At 40.4% G+C, this 25,990-nt stretch overlaps 1 protein-coding gene across 5 annotated transcripts in view; it reads left to right on the top strand.

Moving 5' to 3' along the window:
- Nucleotides 1-24,989, top strand: part of LOC117157699 (cytochrome P450 6k1-like) — a 209,024-nt gene extending 184,035 nt beyond the window's left edge. Inside the window, exons 1-7 of one of the 5 annotated variants that reach the window (XM_076619193.1) lie at nt 8,088-8,246; nt 9,124-9,224; nt 21,927-22,460; nt 22,693-23,064; nt 23,366-23,550; nt 23,664-23,952; nt 24,595-24,989. In XM_076619193.1, coding sequence (XP_076475308.1) covers nt 21,938-22,460; nt 22,693-23,064; nt 23,366-23,550; nt 23,664-23,952; nt 24,595-24,773 — 1,548 coding nt within the window. In that variant the 5' untranslated portion in view covers nt 8,088-8,246; nt 9,124-9,224; nt 21,927-21,937 and the 3' untranslated portion in view covers nt 24,774-24,989. Of the gene's footprint in view, nt 1-8,087; nt 8,247-9,092; nt 9,225-18,609; nt 20,381-21,926; nt 22,461-22,692; nt 23,065-23,365; nt 23,551-23,663; nt 23,953-24,594 lie in introns of those variants that run through there. The other 4 variants (XM_076619192.1, XM_033335918.2, XM_033335919.2 and 1 more) reach the window with 4 other exon arrangements.
- Nucleotides 24,990-25,990: the final 1,001 nt, after the last annotated feature.

Raw genomic sequence — 25,990 nt, 5'->3', positions numbered from 1 at the left:
TGCTTCAATGTCCATTAAACTCCTTATCAAGATTGAATCGAGCAACTTTCTGAAAAAGTGCCTATTACATTTTAGCGCTTATTACATTATAGTTAAATGTAAACCTATTGCAAATATATAATCCCTGTGCTTTCTATATAAATAATTGAATTATTATGAAATTTTAATTCATTTTGTCAATATAAGAAGAAGAAAGTATATACCTTAGGAGCCATTAGAATTATCAATTCAGACGTAGGTAATACGAAAAAGCTAAAGCTGAAACGCAATTTGCTCAATCCATCATTTTGTTTTATGAGCCTTTTTCCCATCTCATTCCATGAGAGACCATCAATGCCGTCTCATTATGCTTTCTTTGTTAAACACAACTCGCTTACACTCGTCGATTAAGACGCTCGAGGCTCGAATCATAGTGGAAACCATAAATCGATCGCAAAATTGGCAAAGAATCCGTCGAGTTACAGGAAACTCTAATCTTTCAAGAAGCATTCTCGCGTTTCGTCGTAATCGCTTATAACAGATGCGAAATTTCAATAAGCTTCAATATTATGTTATTAATAGCCGTCAGTCGTCAAAAAACATTGCGCGAAACAACACGAAAAACCAAAGGAAATTTGATTAAAAATTAGAGAAACGTTGGTGTATACGCGTACAGACTACTTTGCAGACCAGATTTTCCACTCAAATAAATAAAGTCGATAATTACGACAGTCGATTAATTTTTCGAATACCAGGCGAAATTATCAAGCTTCTGCCACTGAGTCTGTGATTTTGTTGGGATTCAATGATTTATACCGTGAGCGGACGGCCTAATGCCGCTTATTAACTCATCCCAAAGCAATACGACGCACCGGCGTAACCGCTCGGATGATTGCCAAGTTCCGTGTTTTATTTACTCTGTTTTCAAAGCCGCTTTTTACTTGAATCCTGTACAGTAAACTTTACTCCGTGTAGCGACTGAATTGTCGTTATCCTCTCACACACAGTCGATATTGTTTGACCAGTTACATCTTCGTATCATCATGTGTGGACGTTTACGCGTTAAAATATTGTTCTGTTGAAAGGAACATTAATCTTGCCCGACAAAAAAAGTCTGTGATTCTCAAAGAAGCATGTCTCGTTAATTTGGTAAACTAAAATTTCGACGAAGAGTTAGGTAATCCTATCAGTAATGCGGTTTCTTTTTTGTTTCCTTTGTATTGGGTTGTATCGATCGGTGATTTTTATTGCAGATATTTTTTTTTTCATTTTTTACAATTACGATCGTCCTGTTACGTTTAAGTCTCCAATTTCCACCATTTAGTTACTCTACATATATTTTAGAATCATGTACGAATTTTTTACTAATTTTATCGATACTAGATTTTGTTCAGTAACATCCGTATCAATATATTCGTTCATAATACTGTCAGCAGGATTTTTAGTTTCGTCCATTCTTCAATTTCTCTTTGTTTGTTTTTTTTTGCAAAAAAGTACGTTTCGTGTTGCTCGATCATCATACGAGGTCTGTATCATAAATTCGTATAGAATTTAGCAATGTTTTTTCAATATTTGAGTTTTTATATTATGTTTTGAAAATGCTGGCATCAATAAATGTCCAGATGCCTTTAGGTGTCAAGTATTATGATTTCATATTGCTGTCTGTATTGTCTCGTTTATTTTTTAGTGAAACTTCATTGTTGTTCGTAAAAATAATAAGATACGATAAAATAATTTACCATGCGTAATAAAAACAACAAAACGAGGTATTTTAAACCTTTAAAAGCTGTTGTTTCGTTTCAATAGAGAGAGAAATATCCAAAAATTTACCTGCATCCGTCATAATCCGAGCTATGGAAATTGGAGGATTAAACTTTCCATTCACGTTTTATAAAACTCTTATTAGCGCGAGTCCCGCTAAATTTAACTCTCATAAAACCCACTTTACTTATCAAATGACTAAATACGTTCGAAATTCCTTTGAAGATCGAACGTACAACCGAACGTAAAAACTGCGTCGGGAAAAAGTGTCACAGAGCTCGTCTTCGACGACACGTTGTTACGTTCGATGAACATCGAAACAGTATCGTGATAGATATCATCACGCGTTCAAGGTATCCACCACGTACAGTTTTAATCTTCTATAAAAGCGCATCGAACGCAGCCGCTATAGTTTGTTCAACATCGTGCTAATGCCTAGGACAACATCACCGTGACGCATCGGTGGAGTAGCGGGCGCACGACCCTGCCAGGTTCTATCCTGCGTAACCAGATCACGACGAAGGAGAGCGTGTTCCTGCTCGATCGGAACAGTGTCGACTGCAGAAGGCTAAAGAAGGAAGAACATAGGGAGCAGGAATAGCTTAGACAAGAAGTATCATGCCGCCTCGAGGTAAGCAGGTGCGCAACATCCTATCGCCCCTTCTGCAGCTTCTTCTCCATGCTGCTGTTGCTGCTGTTGATGCTGCTGTTACCTGTCTTCTCTCCTCTCTTCAGCTTCCCTTTTCTCTTATACCCTTCCTTATTCCTCCTTTGCCCGTTCCCTCTCACGTGCAACGGCCTCCTTCCCGCGGCTTTCTCCGTTGCCCGCCACTACCATTACCTGTTCGACTCTCTCCGTATGTTTACGCAATATACAGCATGTACGATTGATCGCGATCCGTAAACGTGGCGAGCAGCAGGATAAAGAAGAATGTAAATTGTGGTCGCGTACCAAGGAAACAACCGGCTCTGTTAATGTGTACCTTAGGTCTGTTCATAACTTCGTCCATCGGATAATTTCTAGTCGATCATTGCGGGGACGTTGTACGTACACGGTGCAACAGCACGGCGCAACGATGATGAAATACGCTTAGAACGTACGAGGTCCAAGCGATCGAGTATCAGGGTCCTTGATAATGATATCGTGATAGTACCGCCGTAAACATAATGTTTCTGGAAGATGGTAAAGTGAATTGATTTTTTATCTTATTTCTCTTTCTTTCTCGTGCAACAAACGGTAGAAAGAGATACGAACGTAGGTGAACGTTCAGTCGGCGGTTCCGTAACCCGCGCGAAATGGAAAAGTACTGGAACATTATTGCGCCGGGCCGCCTTTCGCGTTATACGTTAATAAAATAGTCTAACCACGTGGAAATGAATAAAAACGTTTATACACAGGCAATTGCACTTCTGCATCATAAGCATCCACGAAATTGATTTACGCGGTAACGCAGGTGCTTTGCAATTATTGTTGTTTAATAGCGGGGGTAGTCCGGTTAATTTCAAGCAGACTTTCCATTTTGAAAAACGCCGGTTGCACCGAGGTAATAACCGGTGCTTGTAAATTGTTAAATCCCTGCGAAGGGCGTTGTTTATGCATTACGTTTGATCCATCGCGAACGAAAGTCGCCATTAATCTCCATACCCTGTTCTTAGCGATTTGTCTACAGTACTAGAAAGATACAACGTTCGACGTGGCGTGCTCGCAAAACCACCGAGGGAACAACGTTTGAAGAATACCGTGTTTCAAGTAGATCACACGGTCTTGATAATAGTCTGAAGATAGCACGAAGGGACAGCTCGTTTTCAAAGCTAACATTTTCAAGGCTCAGCCTACGGTGCTTTGAAATATAACTCACAATTCTACGACTCGTCTAGACGTAGACTATGTATCATTTTCGAGGTCCCTTAACGACTTTCGAAATATCTTCCCTACAAGATGCCCAACCTTCTCAACGACTGCCGTAAAACTGCACGCACGTCGTATCTCTTTTTTTCTCTAAAAAAATCCAACCAACACGTGGAGAAATCGAAGAACCGTCCAAAGAAGGCAAGTAATAAAAACGATCCTAACAGAGTATGAAGTCGCTGATTTCGTGAAGATTTTGAAACGAATAAATCGAATTATTGAGAAACACGATAATGACAGGATTGGTACTAATTGGTCTGCCCTGTTAGAGGATTACGAAAGATCGAACGCGCGATACGATTACGTGCAGAAACGACTCGAGGAACAGGCTTTGGTTCAAGTCGTTAAAGACCTTTTAACGCGTATTCCGCGTAATGCAAGAACGATGGGATATCACCAGGACACGTTTCCGTGGACACGAACGGCTCAGTAAGTAAGGATATCTCGTAGTAAGGGAGTCGGTGAATTAAAGTAGTTTCGCGAACGTCCGACAGACACATTTATAGAGAAATCGGAGCGAAGAAGAAACGGAGGATGAAGTTGGGACGTGGCCAGCTCTCTTACCTATTAAATTTACGTTCGCTCGTAAAGATATCGAAATTTATTATTCCTAAAATCACAAGCTCGTGTTGCCTCCGTCCAATATTCCTTGCTATCCTAATTTATTTCTTCGTTATTTCGCCGGCTACATTAATTTTCTCGCTCCGTTTGCTCCCTCGCATCTCCTTGCTCTGTTTCCTTACGACTTGCTAAATCCCTTGGGCGAATTCCTTAATCAAAGGAGCGTTGTTCGTTCGCGTGTAATTTACAACCAAACTTGAAACTTAATCATGCTAAGCTTCTCAAGAGGTAACAAAAAAAAAAGAAAAAGAAAATAGAAAAGAAAAGTAAACGGAGAAAGAGCAAGCTCCAGGGTAAACGAATCAAAAATAATCGACGTGACACGAACTTTCTCCTTCGTTGCCCATTTTCTACCGTGTACTTTATTGTAGTAAGAAACGAAACTTAAGCGAATTCTGGAAAAATCTTAGTAAAGTATTCGTACTCTTTTGCCAAGAGAATTTCGTTGGTGACACGGTAAAACTCGTTCCGGGCTTCCAGCACGCGCATATGCGTAAGAAAGAGACTTACGAGTGTATAAACACGTATATTTGTAGTGGATACGTTTTATATCCTTGAAAACGTCTTGCCGTTAGTGGACAAACACGAAAGATCGCCAAGAATTTGTAATATGCGTGTCAACAAGGTCACAGCCATAACATATTTACTACCCGTCAAACGAATTTACAAAATCTCAAATTTATTGCAATTATTCTGCTAATCAAGCTGTTTAATTTCAATGTTTACATTCGTTCACTCAACTATGTCCACTCGACCTATCTCATTTGTCGGTTACCATCTCTGATCCTGTCCTCGTCTCTTTGTCTGATTCGGCAGATTAGCCCGATGACTGTAAATTTTTTAACTCGATTAACTAAAACACGGATAGACCGAAATATTTCAAAGGAAAATTCCTCGCAGTAAACGACCAGCAGAAGTTGATGCGGGAAATTGAAGCGACAAAGCTTTATAGACGTGGTCAATATAAGGAGGATTTGAAGATCACAGTCGGCCGGGTTCCCGTGTGAGTTCAAAAATGTATGGCAGTCGATAAGCGAGCAGACGAGTTCCTCGAGTTCCTGCAGTTTCCTCTTTGCTGTCGTTATACCTGTGAAACATGCTTCACGTAAGATCACTGACACGAGAGGAAAACTTCGTCGGAGAAATTTTCTCCCTTGCCACGGTATCTCTTCTCCGATCGTCAGACTGCAATTTTTATCGGTCCCGAGGTTCGATACGTATCCCGTTCACTGTATCCACCACGCTCGACCTATCTGCAATTTGCATTCCAATGTCTCGCATCGACATTTCGGATTGCCGTCTAACGTCCTCTTTCTTTTTTCCACCTCCGTCGCGATTTTTTCGCGTGTCGTCGAGTTCAGGCCGCGTTGACACCGACAACAACGCTTGTTCCAAACCGTTACTATTGCCTCGCTCAAGACATGAATAATGTCGGCTTCGAATAAACGGTTTCTAATGGTCCCAGTAATACCACGTGATTTTGCTGAAATAACTGAACCCAACTATGCATTGCATTCGCGTGAAGACACGATGTAACTGCTGATAATATTACCACGGAGTATCGTAAACTATCATCCTCCATAGAGAATGATATATTTTCTCATATGTTCGAAGAATTATACAGTTGCTAATCCATTAAATCGGTCCCTTCGAACACGGGAAAAGCGTGCCCAAATTGTTTTCAATTACAACATAATATCGTTTAACAAGAGCGTCGTAACCGAATGAACAACGCACCGTTACAGCATAAAAACAGTAACCATAGTACCGACCACATAAAGGAGGAATTTTGAAACAATTCTATTTGCCCTGTCGACTGGCAAAAAAAAGCAGAACATTACTTTCCCGATAATTCTCAGCGAAAGAGTCGGTGTCGTTTGACAGACAGCGTGTTTGCGAAACGACGAGTCGCTATTGCGTGAAACTCCGTTAAATAAACCGATTCAACAAAAACCGATTCGACAAATACGAACGTTTTAGCATATTCCTTCATAACGAGCTGACGTATGCGAAAATGTCTGACCTTACCCTATCTTTATTCCCTCCTGTTTTTCCTTCCTCGCCCCCTTTTTTCTCTCCCTCATCTTTTTCTTTTTTTCTTTTTCTTCTTTGCTCAATATCTCGTGTAACTTCACCCGGACCGTTTGAAACATAATTTCACGGAATTTCGCGGAGTAACCCGCGATACCTTGAAATTAGTTTCCATCGAGTAGCAAACGAAGAACCGAGGGAAGCTCGTTGAAACGCATCGAAAAAGAAAAAAACGGGGGAAAACGGTAACGGTGGAATTTTATTTCAACTGCTGCAATCTAACTAATTTCGTGAAAATTATTACGTAATGCCTGCCGCGTTTATAACCGAGCGTGCTGCAATATTTCCCTCCTCACCGTTGCGTTCTATCCTGTATTTCGCGTTTCAACGATCAAATCGACCGAATTCCTTGAAAAGTACACGTATCGTGTTCACTCGACGAATCGCATTTTAGTTAACCGAAAAACAAACACACAGGAGATCCGATACAATAAACATACCCTTTCCTGGTTCGTATCTCAACCACGACGATATCAACGAGTCGAAACGAAAGAGCGATTCAACGATGAGAGAACGACGATTGCGGTATCCATGGCACGTAGCAAAATGCTATATATTTAAATGTTACACGGTTTCGTTAATAGCGTCGGGGAAGAGGGAAGGTGAGGTGGATCGTGACACGGAATGCAAAATGTATCTGATTGTTAATAAGATCGGTATAACGCAGTTTAGAGCGTACAACATTGTCGCCAGACAGATGCCAACACCGAAAGACAAATTAGAAGCGAAAGAGCTCGCTTCGGCGAACCGTAGACGCGTTTAGTTCATTCGTTGTCGTTGCTAGTTTTCTCCCTTGCTATAGGCGATTCTCATTCGAGCAAATACTATTACAAGGATATCGTGTTCCTCATGCATATCGCACGGCCGTGCAAAATTCCAGAATATCCGATGCAGTTTGTATCGAATAACGGCTCAAATTGTCAAGGTATAACAGCGTACATACCGGTGTATCTACATGAACATTGAAAACACTGCTCCTCCCAATAGAAACAAAAATCGTTCGTAGTTTCCGTGAACGCGTTAGAACCCAACTAGCTTGCTTTTAATAGTAAAACGGAACCGGGAGCGGCATCGTTGGAAACGGAAATGTAGTGCACGATAAGGCAGGAGATTTTCCATTCGCGGCGATACGCGCCGTGTTATTGAATTATTGGCGCTATTTGTTTAAGATACAGAACATGCAACGTCTATTAATAATCGTCTGCGCGTGTTCATCCGCCAAGTCATTAAGGGGAAACGAAGCGACGTCGTCGGAAACATAAAAGAACAAACGAAGCGCGCTTGTACATTGTGACACGAAGAATATATTGCTATTCGCGGTACAAATTGCGCTTACGGTTTTCTTCGCGTTCGCCACACCGCACCCCGTCCAGTGATTGTACGCTCTCGAGCACCGTGTAACATCTCGTAATTACATATCTCGATGCGAAGATCAGCAAAATGTTTAGCATTTTAATAAAAGCTCCTCGTTAGAGAAGATCAGTATACCACCCACAGAGAGCGTTCGATGCAAGATATCCGCGGTGATCACCTGATATAACAGTTCCTTTCTTCGATGTAAAACATTGGCGAAATATCCCTGTTAAACGCAGGACGTGCTATACGATCGCTTAAGACGACCTTCGATTAAGATCTCCGCTATTCTTCTGCCTGTGTTTTCTTAATGACGCCTACCAAGGTCATTAATATGCCAGAACTGGTAAGTGGAAATGGTAGAAAGAGCGTAATAAGACGTCAGCCGGTACCCTAATGATCGCGTGAACAACGCAGCGAGATTCGCGCTAGACGTAATAGTACACACGCATACGAGAAGGCGATCGCATGTTCCTATAAGCATCGTGAAGGCTCGTTCACATTGTCGCACAAACTACGGATAAGTTACTCGGTAAGTGCTCCTATTAGCGAACAAAAGATTTTTCAAATCACAAATCGTGATCTTGACAGCCTGTGATCAGTAAAACGATCGATCTTGATGACCGAGATCTTGTAGACCGATACAAACAACTTCAGATTTTAAATGCCAGACTTCTGAATTTGTAGAATACGATACAAAATCAGCTTTAACTCCTCAACTTGGTACAGTTCTCACCGGACTCGTGGAATCTGATACAAATTATTTCATGTTTGTTGGAACCCGATATTATCTCGTTTTGAACATCTCAAACACTATGGAGAATTTTGGAACCACGAAGGTATTTAAGAACCCTGAAACCTCAACGGGTCTGCACATTTCTAGAATCTCCATGACCTCGAGAGTCCCCGTGGCCTCGATGGTCCTCGTGGATTTCAGGATTCTCAACATTTGGAGATTCCTCGCGACCTTAACGGTACAACGACTGACTCGTCTCTGACGCTACTTCCATGTGAATAATTAAGAGGAAAATTTGAACATTTGAAAGAGCAAAGATACAAATAATAAATACGCAATTTTCAAGAAATATTAAAATAGATAAATAAATATTAGACGTACATCGGGCAGCAATAGTTAACGCTCACGCGGTCGCTTCACCGATCTTCATAGCGTTAAAAATGTTCATAACATCGCGAATACTATTATCTCGGTTGTCCGTACACGCATTAGTCATTATCCCTACCGAGATTCAAAATGAGTCGCATCGTTGCGAGCTGTCTTCGAAGGAAAAGGTTGTCGGTCGAATATGCAGCTCTTGACACGTTAATTATAACATGTTGGAATAATAGGAATCGGGCTCTAATTGCCACATTAATGCCGCGTTAATCGACCACGCCATGGTATGTTACAGAATGTCGGAATGATTTATGGCAGGCTGGGATACATTGATGTACGAATAAGTGGATTTACGTTGGTTATACGATCCAAGACTATTGTTGCACTTTATCGGATGTAAGTATTATTGTATCGTTGTGGTTCCGCGTGAAAATAAATAAAACTTAAAAACTGCAATACCGTTTGGTGTTTGAAGATCTAAATCCCAGTTTTCGTGGAACTTTAATTCGAACAAGAACAAAGAGTATAAAGGATAATAGTAGGATAGAATCCGGAATTTCATCAGCTTTCGTTCGAGTATTGATTTTCTTTGCTTTAGTTTCTTTTTACGTCGCCGTTAGCTGCAAACTTCGACGAATTTTCACGAGTCTTTAAGAGACTGTTAAAAATATTTACAATCCTGTCGTAAACGTGAAATAAGATCGGGAATTCGACAGAAACATCCGGAACGAAAGCTTGCTCACAGGGTATTTGCTAACTTTCAACGACTGCTGCTTTCTTCGTCCCGATAAGTATCCCGTCGTAATTCGAACGATCATTACAATTAATAACGCGAACGATCGTATACAAGAGTTCATCGCGATTCCTGTTCCTTAACGCAGACGTGACGCGCGGTCAAGAAAGCTCGTTATTCCTATCACAACTTCCTTCCTTATCGCGATTTTCTCTCGACTCGAAACTGTCCGATCCTCCTCACGACCGATCATCTCCAATCGATCTTACCTATAAATTATACAACAGATAAAGCTTTCTCGCAGTCGGACGAAACCTCGTACTCCTTGGAAAAATACAACCTAACCACGAGCGAATGAAACTTTCGACGTAGAACGGTTTGTTCGCGAGTCGTGGATAAGCGATACACGCTACAGACTTACTAACGCATAATGTCGCGAAGTTTCTCGGTAAGAATAACACGAGAACACGAGAAACAGACGCGATGGAAATAAGAAAATAGTAAGAGAGGCGCATGTAAGAGATCGATGGAAGCAGCGTTGTATTACAAACGAATAAATTGAGACGATAAGCGAGTTCCACGTCGAAATGTGAATCTCGCTACCTACATTACGCTACTAGGCAATCAATTTGTAGCCTGTTTGCATCCACATGGACGCAACAAGTAAAAGACACGCGGCTTTTAAATGTATCCGCTCGAACGTGTATGCTTGGTCACGTAATCGAAGAAATCCAAGGGAAACCCTGGTTAATTGCATTTAGCTCGAGCGAAAGTTAACGCGGCGATACACCGATCGTTCGTAATTGAGAGCTATATCCGTACACGGTGACCTGCTCGTATGATGTACTTGCAGGAGACGAACGAAAGGAAGACAGGTTATACGAATAAGTTAATGATCACACAGGATACACGTGTCATCTTGAATTCAAGATGAACGACGATATATCACGGTAGAGGAATCAAAATAAGTCGATCGAGAAGTTTCGAGTCAAAGAGCGACAGTTTGAAACAACTAGATATCGATGAAGAGAGCAGGATAGATCGAAGGACAAAGGAGAGTAACTACGGGAATCACGAGCCACTGATGAGCGAGGGTCTCGAAGAAGAGACAAAAGACGAAGGCGGGTGGAGCGAAGAGGGGGAGAAAAATGAGGCAAGCGAGACGGACATTCAAAGACGAGACAAGAGCAGCGATCACGGAATCTCCCCAATGCGTGAGTTTCCAGTTTCTCGTATTGAAAATAAGCCTCTTAAGAGCGAATCACGGAGGAGGAAACGAACGAGAAAGACGAGAAACGAAAGGATGACGCGCAGCGACAGGGCCAAGGACAGCGAAGAGAACAGAATCTTCTAAAATAAGAAATCCCCAAGTTCAAGAGAATTTTATCGCTCGACCGCGTTGCTATACTTCCTGTTCAGATGTAACCAAAGTTTTATTCAAACGATAGTAACGACACACTGATGGTTTTACAAATTTCATATGAAGATTACAGGTAAAAACACAATAGGTACGTTCTTATTGATTTTCTGATTTAAGTGGCGCTTTGTAATAAAACAGAAATATATCGATATAAAAAGTTTCAAAGCGAAAAGAACCTGTTACGTTCGAACATAGCTGTTAAGACAAACAATGGTCCTCCTTTTAAGGTCCTCGAGATTTAACATTAAGAGGGGAAATATTTTGAAAATTTTGAAGTATACTTATCGCGTTCTTCTTCTATATTATATACTCTTCGTACCTAATCTTGTGATTAAATACGTATACAATAGTTGCTCGCCACGGCCAATTAAGTCGACAGAATACGAACCTTCCTTTAAGAAAGGACATTATCGATAATCAAAGGAGACACCAAGTGAGCCAACGAACATTCTTCGGAAAGTTCTTTGCCCTCCTCTAATGTGGCCGGTGGCCACGAGATCGAGCCGCCACGATTACGTAATTTTTGTTTCGCACTCCTGCAAATTCTTTCGTATCCGACCGAGGAGGAAGCGAGCGTAGAATCGCTTACAGCGAGAGGACGACGGTGGATTAACAAATTCCTCCGATGCTTTCGAAGAAAACAAAGGTGCGCGACTTCGGATAACTTTGAACGCTTTTCGAAGGGGGAGATCGTTGGGCAGACCTTTCATCTCGGCTCGAATTTAGAATCGGGTGGAGAATCCAGGAAGTTTTCGAGTTTCGCTATGTAACGAAAATCGCGAACGCAGCAAAAACCACCATCTACAACCATAATCTCTACAGTATACGTACTGGGAACATCCCAAACTGTTCTCGAACGGTGCCTTTATACTGTCAATATGCTCGTTCTCGACTAAAAGAATCAATATATATTGTCAATATGATATCGTTAATATTTATTGGAATATCGACAATATCACTGAGATTGACCGAAGGCACCCGAAAACATATTGCGTTTACGTTTTTCCTGTCTGTGCTGTCGTCTCTGGTAACGCATTACCACTGGCCAAAACATTATCCTTCCCTAGACAGTTTCTCGTCTTTTTCTCAGTTGTAGTATAACTGTAGCAGAGGCAAACTGGCGCATTTCGCTTAGCTTCTGTAATGACACACTCGACCGAGCGTATCCGGTTTTGTTGCCTTTTTGAAGGAAACGAAAGAAAGAACGTTCATTCCCATCGGTCTTCGTTTGTTACTCGCTAGCAACATTTAACACTTTGTTTTCGCGTCGGTGCCGACAGTCGTGTTAACTCGTTACTTAATTACAACGAATTTCGAACCGATTTGCGCCAACTAAGTAGCCGTCGTGTCTTCTCTCTGTTATTTCGCGGCGCTTTTAAATACGTCCATGTTAGCGCGAAGGCAGAACGAATCCATTTTTCAAAGCCACAGAGCTTTCCGTTTGTGTCCCTTTTATACGGCAGACCTTGCCTCCGTCGCGGCAACAAGAACAAAAGGATTTCAAAGTAAATTCCTTAAACTCGGAGAATAGTTCCACCCCCTTCCCATGGGCTTTTTGTTTGAAACAAGAGCAACTCGCAAGAGCAAGACTCTTTCAGACGAAAAGGACCTGTGGAAGATGTGCATACATGTACTCCACCAAACTATGTGTTAGATACGAACCGTAATAAATAGTATTCTACCATTTTTCATGGCCGTATGAATATTTAAATCTGTATCTCGGTATATTTCTGGTGCCAGCACGATATCTTCCGGTAGCGAGTAGAATTGCGTGTACGTAACCGAGATACGTACGGAAAAATCGATATGCAACTCTCTGTTCTTGCTAGACGGTTTGTACTTGATCGAAAGAGGCGAGTCGAAGCTGGGCTCGAGCGAATTGCAGTGAATTGTAGCGATCTAAACGACTTGAAGTGAATCGAGGGAAAATTGCAGTTTAAGTATATATTTCTGTTTATGGTACAATTATGTTAAAGATTTCTCTGTTTCCTTTTCGCAGTCTATGAATATGCAAAGTTACAACCTCGTAGCTTTCGAGTTGGCAATGCGCGAACTTTCGAACGCAACTGCAACGACCATCGTCGTGAGTACACACGGCAACGGAAAGAAAGAACTGATAGAAGGTCGAAATGCGCGAACTTTCGACAATAATTTCTCATATAACGTTCGTCGCTGAAACAGCGAAGTTCCCGTCATCTTCGGTTACTATGAAGAACTTTCGAAACAGCATCACAATGTAAATTTACGTGGAGCAAGCACGCTCAACCCCCGTACGTGGAAGTTCGCAAGTAATTGCGAGAATAATTAAGTTTTCGAATAAATACCGTTGGTACAAGCGCGAGGTGGTTCCGAGCTAAATGTTTCACAGTGGAACACACGAAAATCTAGTTTTCCCTTTACGCCAGCAATCCCGCTGTCTGCGTTTCCCTGGCCTGCGAGCGTGCGATATCCCGTGCTGGCTTGCAATTGAACAAACAAAAACACGCGCCAACCGTGTGTCTCGATATTTTCAGAAAGGGAAACAGATGCTTTCAGCGTTTCGCGAGGAATCTCGAGCTTCCGCGAAACCAACCGTTGCGTTGTAAAGAAGGCGACGTATATCGCCATGTTTCTTCGAGAAACGTAAAAAAGTACCGTGGACCTTAGCGACTCGGCTTTGTGGTTAAAGTAAAACAGGCGAAACGACGGAGAGACCAAAGGCGGCCAAGATGATGAAAAAGAAGGAAAGTTAAAGCACAATTTCGTCAGAGGGTTGGTTTTCGTCGAAAGTTGCCGCCGGAAGACGCCCTATTACTCAGCGGTATAAAATTATCAAGCTCGGTATACTAGCGTAATAAAAGGTGGTAAGAAAAGGAGGGTACCATAGCTCAGTAAGAGCACGATATGACGAGAGAAGCGGCGGCTGGCGCCACATTAATTTACAGCCTCTAACGAAATAGAAAAAGTTTCCAAATTATAATTATGTGGAAAAAACATTGAAATTTATTATGCTCTGTGGACGGTGCCGGTCCTTTGTTAACAAGGATGGCCGGTGAATTTCACGAAGGCGAGGTAATTGGATCAACGTGGACCAACGCTCTTTCCTTGCGGGCCACCCCCCTGAGTTTCTTTTTCCATTCGCGACCACCTTTCGCTTTAATGAAATGCAACGCCACGTGCATACGGATCTCCGGCAGATCAGTCCACTCTGCGGGTTCGTTTACCACCGACGGAAGTCTTGGTAATCCGGGCGAATTCCGCGCAGCAAATGTGCCAACCACAAAGAATTAATTCTGCTTTCCCCCGCTCCTCCCTTTTCATCCTCTCTTGACGACGTTGCTGATTCGCAGTGCGCCCCCTCCCTCTACCCGACTACGTGGAATATCACCGAAATTGTCTAGCGTGAATTGAATCCAGGCAAATATACGTACACTGATTATGTAAATCTTAATGTAAAGTTCTGCATATTTACTGTAGTTACGAAAACGATCCACGTATCAGCGAACAGGAAATTTTGCGTTACGATTTACCCGACAGATTAGAATTTCCCCGCGAATTTTCTTCCTCTCTTTGACTATTATATCATAGATTTTAACGAGACACGATATAAATGTTGAACGAATCGACGTTTCGAGCAGATGCGCTGCTGAATTTCTCAATTTCGAAGTTACTTCGGCGAATAAGTAGAACACAAAGAAACGCTCGGTTGCCCGTGTTCGAATCGGCAACTGTACGTCGCGATAGTGCGAACGAACCATTGGAAAACGGAATTGAAAACGATGCAAACACCACCGCGAGGAGACACTATCGATTCTCCCGCTAATAGGTTCGCGGTAAAGGGTAGGCAGACTGAATTTCACACCGTTACGTTTAAGGAAATTGCAAAAGTCCATTTTCAAGGCGTAACGGTACCGGTTCTGCTACGAGACAACGCGAACTCGCATAACTGTATGTACGTCCGTTCTACTATGCTCGGTATATTCGCAGAACGTTTCTGCTACGCGATTCGGTATGCGAAATATCGTCGACGAGTTACCATTCATTGCACAAACACTTCCGCAAAATAAAAATTTCTTCTCTAAACGAATTTCGTTGCATCTCTCACCATTATGATAATCATTATGAAAATGGCCAAAAAAAAGTGACGACAGCTTCTATTAGCGCCTCTCGCCTCATTTGTAGTCGATTACAGTTACCTTTATGGAGTTGATTCGATATACTTTTCAAGAGCGACAAGTCACAATTGCAAGGCAAAGTTTCGTTCGTTAATATTAACATTACTGTCGACTAAATTATAAAATTTATAGCGAAGAAATCAAAATGAACGATGAATGAAAATATGAAAAGAATATACGATGCAAAGAGAAATACAGGCTTGTGTTCAAAATATGAATAAAATGATAAAGAATTCCGAACGAATGATCTTGGAAACGGTTACGTGTCTTTTCATCCCCTATGTTTCTTACGCTTCTAGAGAAAGAGTTAGAAAATTATCCGTCTCTCTCTTATTTTTCTTTCTTACGAAGAATTCTTCAGTTTCAACGAAACATCGTGAAACTACCCGAGGAAATCGGGAAAGGATACGTCTCTCTGTTTGCTTTTCTTTACGCTCGTCCCTCTGGGACACCTTTACGGAGGTAGAACGAACCTAAATTGCCACGAGAAGACTTTTTAAAGAATAAAGCTAATTGATGTGCTGGTGGAGTAAGAATCATGAGTAGATGTATTTGCAAACACCGTGACAAATAAAACTTGGATGAATTAGAATTTATAGAGGCGAGCCAACTAACATGTAAATAATTTCCGATCTTTTATCATTTAAAATGAAACCATTTATACAGGGTGGTTGGTAACTGATGGTACAAGCGGAAAGGGGGTGATCCTACGCGAAAAAAGAAGTTGAAAATATAGAATATCTAATCGCCACTAATCATGTTTGTACCAGTAAATATCATCCATATTGTAAAACAACGATGGCTAATCCAAATGAAGATTCGTTACACGGCCCTAACCCCATATATATAGGGTGTAATCTTTTACACTGAGAAGACAGTGAAACAGATTTATATATGAAACAAGTTTTATGCTATATCTGCATATCTGCACATGACTCGGCGAGCGTGGACAAAAGAAAGTAAATGATTAATTAAATAAAGAAGGTAAACCGTGGAGTGAATCAATAAATGGCGAATTTATACTGCGCAACGAGAGCGAATCTCTGTCACCAAGAGGCTTACTTTCAAATGGTTGGAAAAACTAGCATATTTGGACTTTGTGATTTTTCCCTGTTTATTTTCCCTTTCGCTTCTGCCCCTTCCTTTCGCAATGACGATGAGTCACTCTTGAAATGCTTTTAGGCCGATTAGTCTGAATACGTGCCGTTTCGTGGCAGACGGAAAACCGCCACACGACGCAGAATGCTTAGTAACCATCTGCACGGGAAGTTATATCACGCGCCTTGTAACTCGATGCGGAATCTTGTTGCGAATTCTCCGAACTGACCCGCGTACACCATCAAAAATTCCTCCTGGTACCAAATTGCGATACGATACGTTATTCCATAAAACTTACACGATGTTAACGATCGTTCTCTCGATAGATATCATTGAATGTTGAATTTTAACTGTCTATAAACTAACAATCGAAGGGATTGCTGCAATAAAGAGGTAATGTTACTTTCCAATGATTTTAGAAAGGTAATTTCTTGAGACGTGCTATAAATACGTAATCAAGTCTGAACATTGAAGCTACCTCTTTATTAGTACAAACCCCTCAATTCTGTTTCGTAATGATAAAAACGCGTTAATGAGCAAAAGTCGTAACGAATATTGCGGTTTACAAACACAAGACTTGTTGATGTTCTAAAGCGCGTCATCTTAAGGGTTGAAGCATAGCCCATTAGCCGAGAAATACAAGCAGCGCGATGAAAAGAAAAATTGGTCACTGAAGATGGCTACAAATGGAAAAGATATTCTTTTAGCTACAATTAAAGTTACATATTTTGTATTCGCTGCGTAAAATAAAATTGAAATTAAACGTCTTTTATAAATCGTACATATTTTTTTAACATTACGCGTTGCGTACTTGCGAATTTCTAACACGACGTTATTTAATTTATAGACGGTTAAAAATCCAACAAAATAAATATTGATTGATTGGGCTTGATTGGGCTTTGCAAGTAAAAAAAAAAAAAAGATGCCTATATCTAATGGATCTCAACTCGAACGGATTTCAACTCGACGATGTATCGACATATTCCAAAATTAAATAATTATCTTCGTTCCATCGATGAAGGGCATTCGTATCAAACGTATGAGGAAAACTGTTCGAATCCATTGTTCGTCAACAAAACCGGATTCATAACTGGATAATAAACTAGAATTGCCAGCTATTGTTCAGCGATGGACGCAGTAATTAGCTTAAAAATAATTGAGCGCGTAATTATAATATTGCCAACGAAGGTACGCGTTCGCGTAGGGACACGCGGTGCATGAGTCTGGCAGCATGAGATACAACATTCGTTTCCCGGACGATGTATGTACGTTTCGTTAATCGATTAGCATTGATTTCGCATCGTATTTTCAATTGATGGCCGGATATTAACGCAGAATATATGTCGCCTAACACGTGTAATTATTAAACCGACTATGATTATTAACACGGTCCCATATATCGGCTGTCCTGGTATCTAATACTCGGAGCTCTAATCGTTCTAAAATCAGCGAAAGTCATACGTACGTTTTCGAGCAGAGGCATCGGCACGCATGCAAAGAGAATCGTGCCAAATGATAGTGCATTCAACTGCGCCACCGATCATTAGGCCAACTAATAAAACGCCTTTTACGTTATCGATGGTCGAAATTCAATTCCATCGAACATTAAGGTAACTATCAAAAACGTCGATAGGTGTTCGAGTCACAAAACGATAGGTAATTATTGTAAGGGAATAGAGGAACCGCAACGTAAGATGAAACGTTACGACGATACAAAGATATAATTATTCAGATCGATTGATTTTCGTGAGTCTCCTAGGTTATTCCGTATCATAGCTCAAATTTCGAAGCGGCAACCGGATTACCGCAAAAGAAACAACATAATGATACACCGTAATGCGGACGGCTAGCCAATTTCAACCTGCAAAACCGGCTAAGCCCTCAGCGGGAGCATAACAGCAGGTTACGAATAAGAAACTTGTTCGTCCTTCGTTTAAAGGCTTGGTTTCAGCGAATCGAATATCGTTCGGTAATATCGTGCGCCTCGGGTTTAAGGCAAAAAAAAATTGACGAGAAAAAAATTGAGAGCGTAACTCTTTCCAGACGAGACGATTGTTTGGTAGATTCGAGTGGAACCTAAAGCAGGAAATGATTGTGAAATAATAGCCGTGAAGGATTTCATACGCGCAATGTTATAATACACAGTCGTGTATCTGTAGCAATTATAATGTATAAATAATTTGGAAATATATGGTTAAATATACATTGGAAAAAATATATATTTTGAAAACAGTTAAATTATAGCTGTTATTAACAAAAAGTTCCGGTACAGTCGTATAAAAGGATATTTAGATATCTTGGGTCTCTAGCGTGTTCCGTACAAAAGAAAGCTCTCTTTTCTTCCGCTTTCTGTATCAATACCTACACTATCACAATGAAATCTCAACATAGGATTGTCGATTGAAAGTACGATCGAGAAGTGGTTTCAGGCGTACTCTCTTCTCTACAAGGCAACTGTAAATATCGATGCAGCTTTGCCGTGTGCAATGTGTTCACAGATCGAAAAAGAAACAACGGGGGGGGGGCGGAAGAGGACTGAAAATCGTAAGACAAATTCCTTCCCTTCGGCAATAACATCAGCTGGAAATTTGAATGTAAATCGGACGATCGAACATGCACGCGCCTGCCAGTTTAAAGAATTTCAAAAATTGATTTTGTCTGCTTACCCGAGGTAACGTCTCGATCCTCTGTCTTCGAGAAACGAGAGCCATACCTGCAACATAAAATCACATCGTTAGGAACCACATCTCCAATCAGAACGTCGATGTGTGCTTTTCGTTTTCTCTCTTTTTTCAAGTTCACGCTCCCTTTGGTGCCAAATTTCGTTCCGCTTTTACAATGCCATAAATTTACGATGAGAAAAGACGCGATGGTTCGAAAGTGACAGACGAATCGACGGTACGAGAAGCTGGAGGACCCAGCTGCATCCTCGAATCCTGAGAACCTATAAACGACGATGCAGCTCGGCCAGCATCGAAGAAGAAACAACGCGATAGCGCAAAAAGAAATTGCAAAGTGGGAGAGGAGAGAAGGAGGGACAAATGATAAAGAGGAGATCGAAGGAAAGACAGGGATGGAGGATAGAAAATGGATAAACTGGAAAAAGAGGATACGAAAGAAAAAGCAAGGTTGAGAGTAAAACAGAAGCAGGAGGGAAGAGAGATGAGATATAACCGTAAAAGGGGTATAGAAAAAGGAAAGAGAAACCGCGGTGCAGAAATAAAAGTGTAGTAGTCGAGCCTCTGAGGCAGACTCAAAGTACACGAAGTCATAGCGGATAAAAGGGGTTGCCGAGATAAATATCTAAAACGTCATGCGTAAAGTTTTAATGAATTAAAGAGAAGTTCCCGTTCATCGTCGCCGCTCTTATTCAGTTCAGAACACGGAGACGCGTACGACCACCTGAATAGTACGTCGTTTTTGTCTTTCTCTTTCTTCCCTTCCTTTTCTATTCTTTTCTTTTCTATTTCTTTCGTTCCTTTTCGCTTTCTCGTACCTTCTCTGCGTACTCGCTTGCGGTCTCGCCAAAAGAACTCGAAAGAGAGTGGAGAAACAACGGGTAGAAAAGCTGAAAAGTAAAGGACGACACTTTCTTTGATCAGGATGAAGGCGCGCCGTGAACGAACGTGAACTTTCACCGGCACAAACGTAACATCGTATCTGCGAGGTCTATTTATATAATTAAATTCCCATCGTCACGCGTGTATACAACAGTATAAACGCGTGCTCATCTCCTTCAATAAGAAGATTTTTGATTAAGTAGTAAAATAGATAGGAAGGAAAAATACCATTCAGGTAGAAATCTTTCGAGAAACGCAGAAATTATTATTATCTGGAATATAAAGCGCTTGTTTTGCACTCAAATCAACGATAAATCTTGTGAAAAAACATCAGAAAGACTGTCACCTTCAACCTCACGATTTCTATAAGGCATAAATCCAAACCCCACCTTCCAAACCCTGACACATCGTCGCGCAAATATTACGTTATTCGCATAATGAGACATATATATAATGCTGCCGACGATACAAAGCTCATTTAAGCAACTTACGTTGCAAGATTCGGAAACGTTTTCTCATTCTGCGTAAATCTGAATTTGATATCTGTTATTTTATAGTGCTTGTGACGACTGAAGTAAGTCATAGTGGTACGTACTGTATATTTCACTGTAAAACATACACGACAGAATTAAGCTATTTCTTCTAATCTTCTATCAGTTACAAATAATTTTCGTTCTTTATCTTGTAAATTAAATTCAAATATGACGCGACTCTGATTCTCGATGTTATGCATACTGCAATTTGTTATCATTTCCCTCTTTTCTGAATAATTTACTTAGCTTTAATCGAATAGTATTCTGTTAATTACACTAAAATTTTACCGTTTCTTCTTTCATTAATCGGCATTCTCGTGGAAAAGGAGGCAGATTTCATCGAATCCAAACAATCATACAGATCAATCACGGATACAATCATTAGACTTTCACTGAAATGATTCGTTTTGAGAAAATGATTTACATTTATCTTCCAACTATTCTACCATTTGAAAAAACTACGTCCATCGCATAGAATATAGTTGTCTTAAATGCTATTCCTTTTCTAATATTCTCCGCTCCTTGATGAAAACTCTAATTTTGAATCATTCCACGTGGAACGCCAGAATATTCAACATTCTGTGCCAGCAAATTACTCGTTGATTAAATAATATACAATTGTATCCAAAAAGAAAGCCGATTCTACTATTATATTTCATCTTCTTTATAAAAACATCAGAAAAGTGTTCCTATTAAATTGGTAATTGACTAAATAAGTTTTGTCATAGGTCAACAAACTCTTAGAGTTTTAAAAGAACTGACATTAGTGATTTTTTTTAACCAGAGACTAATAACATATTTCATTCATTATATATTAACAGACCTCCAGATATTTGTATTTGTATGAAATTTCGTATTTTTATGAATGAAATAAAACACAAATAATGATTTATTTTACAATCATTAAATAGAATGTCATAACGACTGTTTTATTTGAGACATTCATGTATTATGTGCATCCTATTCTAGGCATTTTTTATTATACATAGAGGTCGCAATCCCCAAGATGCAAACAAGGGGTTGGCCAAAGTACAAGGTTTGCGATGAAAACGTGACGTCGAGTTTTGAAACGTACCGAGAGAAATTATTTACAACATTAACTAGTTGCCGATATGAATGCCCCAATCGACGTTTCGTAAACCTTGTCACCGAGGTCCAAGCCTTCAAATAGTCGCTGTGATATCGCGATGCGTACCCCGTTTCACTCGGGACACGGGATGGCATCGATTTTTGGGAAAAACGGACACCGAATTTGAATGAAAGACTGCCTACATTCCCCACAACTTAAGAGGGATGCTGAGCCTCGAGAGAGATTGTATTTCCACGTATTGTACTGCGGAGTATTGTGTCATTGCAAATGTTTCAGTCAGAACAGTCATTTATATGTGAAGAGTTGGAAGTTCTGTAAACATCGCTGTATCTTCGTGTTCCGCGATACGCTGCTCATTTTACCAAATATATTATTTTCCATATTCTACACCATCTTCCTACTACACTTTCTATACTTTTACATTTTCCTCAAATGCATAAAAATCCGCAATCAAAAAATTGTCGATAAATATTATCTTTCGGGATCAACGAAAGCATTTTTCCTTGTCAGACACATTCAAAATGGCCTTGTTAACGCCATACTGGAGTCTGGATGGTATCCTGATTGTGTGGTCACTGATGATTGCCGCTTATTTGTACATGACTCGGAATTTCAACTACTGGACGAAACGGGGCGTGCAACAGATGCCACCTACGCCCTTCGTAGGCAACTTCATGGACTGTCTTTTGTCAAGAATACCAGCCGCAATCTTTGTCAAGAACCTATACAATTATGGAGAAGGTTTACCTTTCTTGGGATTTTACATCTTCGACAAACCTTATCTGTTAATTCGCGATCCAGAACTCGTGAAGCACGTCCTAGTGAGCGACTTTAACTATTTCGCTAATAGATACGCAACTGCAGATGAGAAGGATGATCGTCTTGGATACGCAAATCTGTTCATGATGAAAAACCCAGGATGGAAATCTCTTAGGTCAAAATTAACGCCGATGTTTACCACGGGCAAGATAAAGAAAATGTTCGAGTTAATGCTGGTGGTCGCTGACGATCTTGCAAAGTATCTCGATTCGTTGCATTTGGAAGGTAAACCGCATTTCTAATGCATTTACATAATAACACAGATTGACCATGAGAAACTGTTGTTAGTTCAATATATATTTTTAAAACAATAATTCTTACTTAATAGAAACGTTTAACAAAATTAAAAGTCAATCCTCTTGGTGTGAGAGGACTTTTTAAATTTTGCAATTATTGTTTCTTGATTAAAAATGCAACAATGCTAGACACATCATAGGAAATCTAATATCTGCTTCAGGTAACGGAAAAGTAATCGAGTTCACGGATATGTGCGGGAATTTCACCACCGATATAATCGGTAGCATTGCGTTTGGCTTAAAAGTTGGTTCATTGCAAAATCCAAAAGCAGCGTTCCGTGAATATGGCAAGGCGGTCTTCGATTTTAATTTCTATCGTAACTTAGATTTACTTACCATATTCTTCTGCCCTTGGTTAGTCAAGTATCTTAAACCGAAGTTCTTTGGAAAAGAAGCGAATAACTTCTTCCGATCTGTTTTCTGGAATGCGATTGAAGAACGAATTAAATCGGGTCAGAAGAGGAATGATGTCACCGATCTGCTGATCGAGATGAGGGAGAAATACAAGAACGACGAAAATCTGAAGGATTACAGTTTGTATTTGCTGGATTATTTTACTAATTTTTATTGATGAAATTATTTGTGAATCGTCAAAAATCGGAAATTTCGAATAACATGTTCTGTTTCCTATCCTTATTTCGTGAACTCCCAGTGAAACAGACGAAAAATAACGTGACTACTACTTCAAAAATAATTGTATTCGTGTTACAAATTGAAAATTATGCCCAGATATTCATATTTGCTAATTTGCTTTCAAGTTAGTTTCCAATTGTACTGGATATACTAGATCGTTTTGCAGAACTTTTGCGATGAAGTTTAATTTGCATGTCTCAGAATTTGACGGTGACGATTTAGTATCACAAGCGAGCATATTTTTTATTGCTGGTTTCGAAACATCTTCTACTACCATCTCTTACACACTGCAAGAACTTGCATTGAACCCAGATATACAGAAGACACTTAGGGCAGAACTCCAGGATGCTCTGGCGGAAACTGATGGCAAAATCACATACGATATAGTACGGCCACAACAAAGATATTAATTTAAAAACACGCGAGAGGCAAATAAATAGCGCGTGAAGATTGTTAAAACGTAATTCTAAACACAATGATAAATATAATTTTTTCGCAGGTTATGACGTTACCATATCTCGATATGGTTATTTCGGAAACTCTTCGTAAATATCCACCTCTAACATTCTTGGATCGAATTACCCTTGCCGATTACAAAGTGCCTAATTTCGATCTGGTGATAGAGAAAGATACCCCAATATTCATTTCGAATGTGGGTGCGCACCACGATCCGCGATACTTTCCAAATCCGGAAAAATACGATCCACTCCGATTCACCGAGGAAGCCAAAAGAGCCAGGCAAAATTTCGTCTACTTTCCCTTTGGTGAGGGACCCCACTCATGCGTTGGTTAGTAAAATTTGTCAAAATATTTTCTAACATCTTTAACCTTAGAACTATCAATGGCAAAGGTATGAAAGTAGTATTTAAAGAGTCGAAATGAAATACATATATATGCAGAAATACGTACTACAAGGACATATATTTCAAGAGTATTCTTTCTTTAAAGAATATCTATTTTTCTAAGGATGACGTATATGCTTTTGTCCCAGAATAATTTGCGATCAGTTTTATTAAGATATATAAAATGTTATAAGAGGAAATCTTAATCTCAACTTTCATCAATCTCGCGGTAGTCACTTAGCGACATTACTTTTATGAAAAGATAATCATATCGTCATAAATATCTTCCATTCCACTTGTCAACAATCTTTACGCGGTTCTAAATCTCACTGTGTGCATGCCCTGATTGCCCATAATCTAATAAATATAAAATTGTAACTAATATAATTTAAAAAGTTAAAAAATATATTAACAGTTACAAAACACTCGAAAGACCCGTTCGTATTATACGTAATTAAAAATTTTTCCTCTCACGAATCTGGTAGAACATTTACGCATTCCAGTACCAGTTTGTATCTTTCAACTTTCTGTTGGCTGTCACTTTTAATTTTACTCACGATAATTTCTCTCTTTTACTCTTCGTTTCAGGTATGCGATTGGGACTCATGCAATCCAAACTTGGAGTAGTACAAATAATGAAGGACCACGAAGTTTTTCCTTGTGAAGAAACCATAATTCCAACGGTCCATACTCCCACCGGATTCACCACAACACCTTTAGGAGGAATCAATCTCAACATTCGAAAGACTGCCACTACTGCTGGTTAAAGGAAGCTAAAGATTTACGAATCGCGTTATGAAAGGACTGTTCCGGAGAATGAAGTAGCAAATAATCGATTTTCATGAGATTATCAAAGATTTGGCGTCGAAAAAAGCGAGGAAAATTACTTAATATTATTATTAGCTTGCATTATTATTTAATATTCATCTTAAAAAATATGTAAATAAATCTGTAAATAAATAATTCTTCATTGCAAAATTTAAGTGTAGAATTTGAATGTGTGTTTAGGGCCCGCAAAATTTTTGAACCCGGTCCCGCAAAAGGTCACGCCAGCCCTGCCCGTATACGATACGGACGTTGCGAAGCTGGCAGGTAGAACCGACTTGGAGTCGGTAAATTAGTCCCTGAGCAGCATCAGGTTGAGAAAGGGTAGAGCAAAGGAGAGAGAGAGTGTGTATGTGTGTGTGTGTGTGTGTGGTATGAGCTGGGGAAGAGAGACAGGAGAAAGGAGAAGAAGATCAAAGTAGATTAAGCTAGATAGGGACAGAAGAGAAAAGCACAGCCGAGAAGGATGGAAAGCAAACGAGCCAAAGGATGAAGAAGAAAGGACAGAGCAGATGCAAGATTCTTGGCGGGGTCAAGCCTCCCGGCATCTCCGAGAACGGCTCTCCATCCTCCTTACTACCATCTTGCTGCTTATCTTGGGCCTCATTCTTCGGTTTCTTCGGCAGCTTCGTGGTAAAAAAGTAACGGACACGTATACAGCCTTAAGCGTGGAATCACACGCACAGAGGAGATCCGGCCGGTTATTTTCCCCACCAGACCTACCTAGAAGATCTCGAACTGGTCCAGGCAGGTTGGCGATCGCGTGTTGCTCGCGTGGCCGAGTCGAACCGAGCGACCACGGAAACTGCCGAGTCTAGCTATTACACAAATTGCGCTATTATACGTAATAGCGCTTAAAAAAATAACGGATAGATAAAGTGCCATGAAACAAATGTCAAGAGAGAAGCGACGGAAGAAAGAATGGCGGGCACAATCCGATGGCAAAGGACGGCGAATGTCATTACGGGATCTCTCGCCAAGAGACACAGAATTGCCAACGGTGGTGCTCTTCGGAGCGACTTGCGGCTTCCACCTGACGAACCTTATCTCTCGCATGTCCGTTTACGGAGCAGTTGCCTCTAGATTAGCTTATTAAACTCTCGCGAACGCTTTCCTTCTCTTCTTAAACTCTGTTTGTTCGGCTTCAAACTAATTGTGT

This window comes from Bombus vancouverensis, chromosome 6 (genome assembly GCF_051014615.1).
Source record: "Bombus vancouverensis nearcticus chromosome 6, iyBomVanc1_principal, whole genome shotgun sequence".
Classification (NCBI taxonomy): Eukaryota; Metazoa; Arthropoda; class Insecta; order Hymenoptera; family Apidae; genus Bombus; species Bombus vancouverensis.
This window is presented reverse-complemented; position numbering and strand designations above follow the sequence as displayed.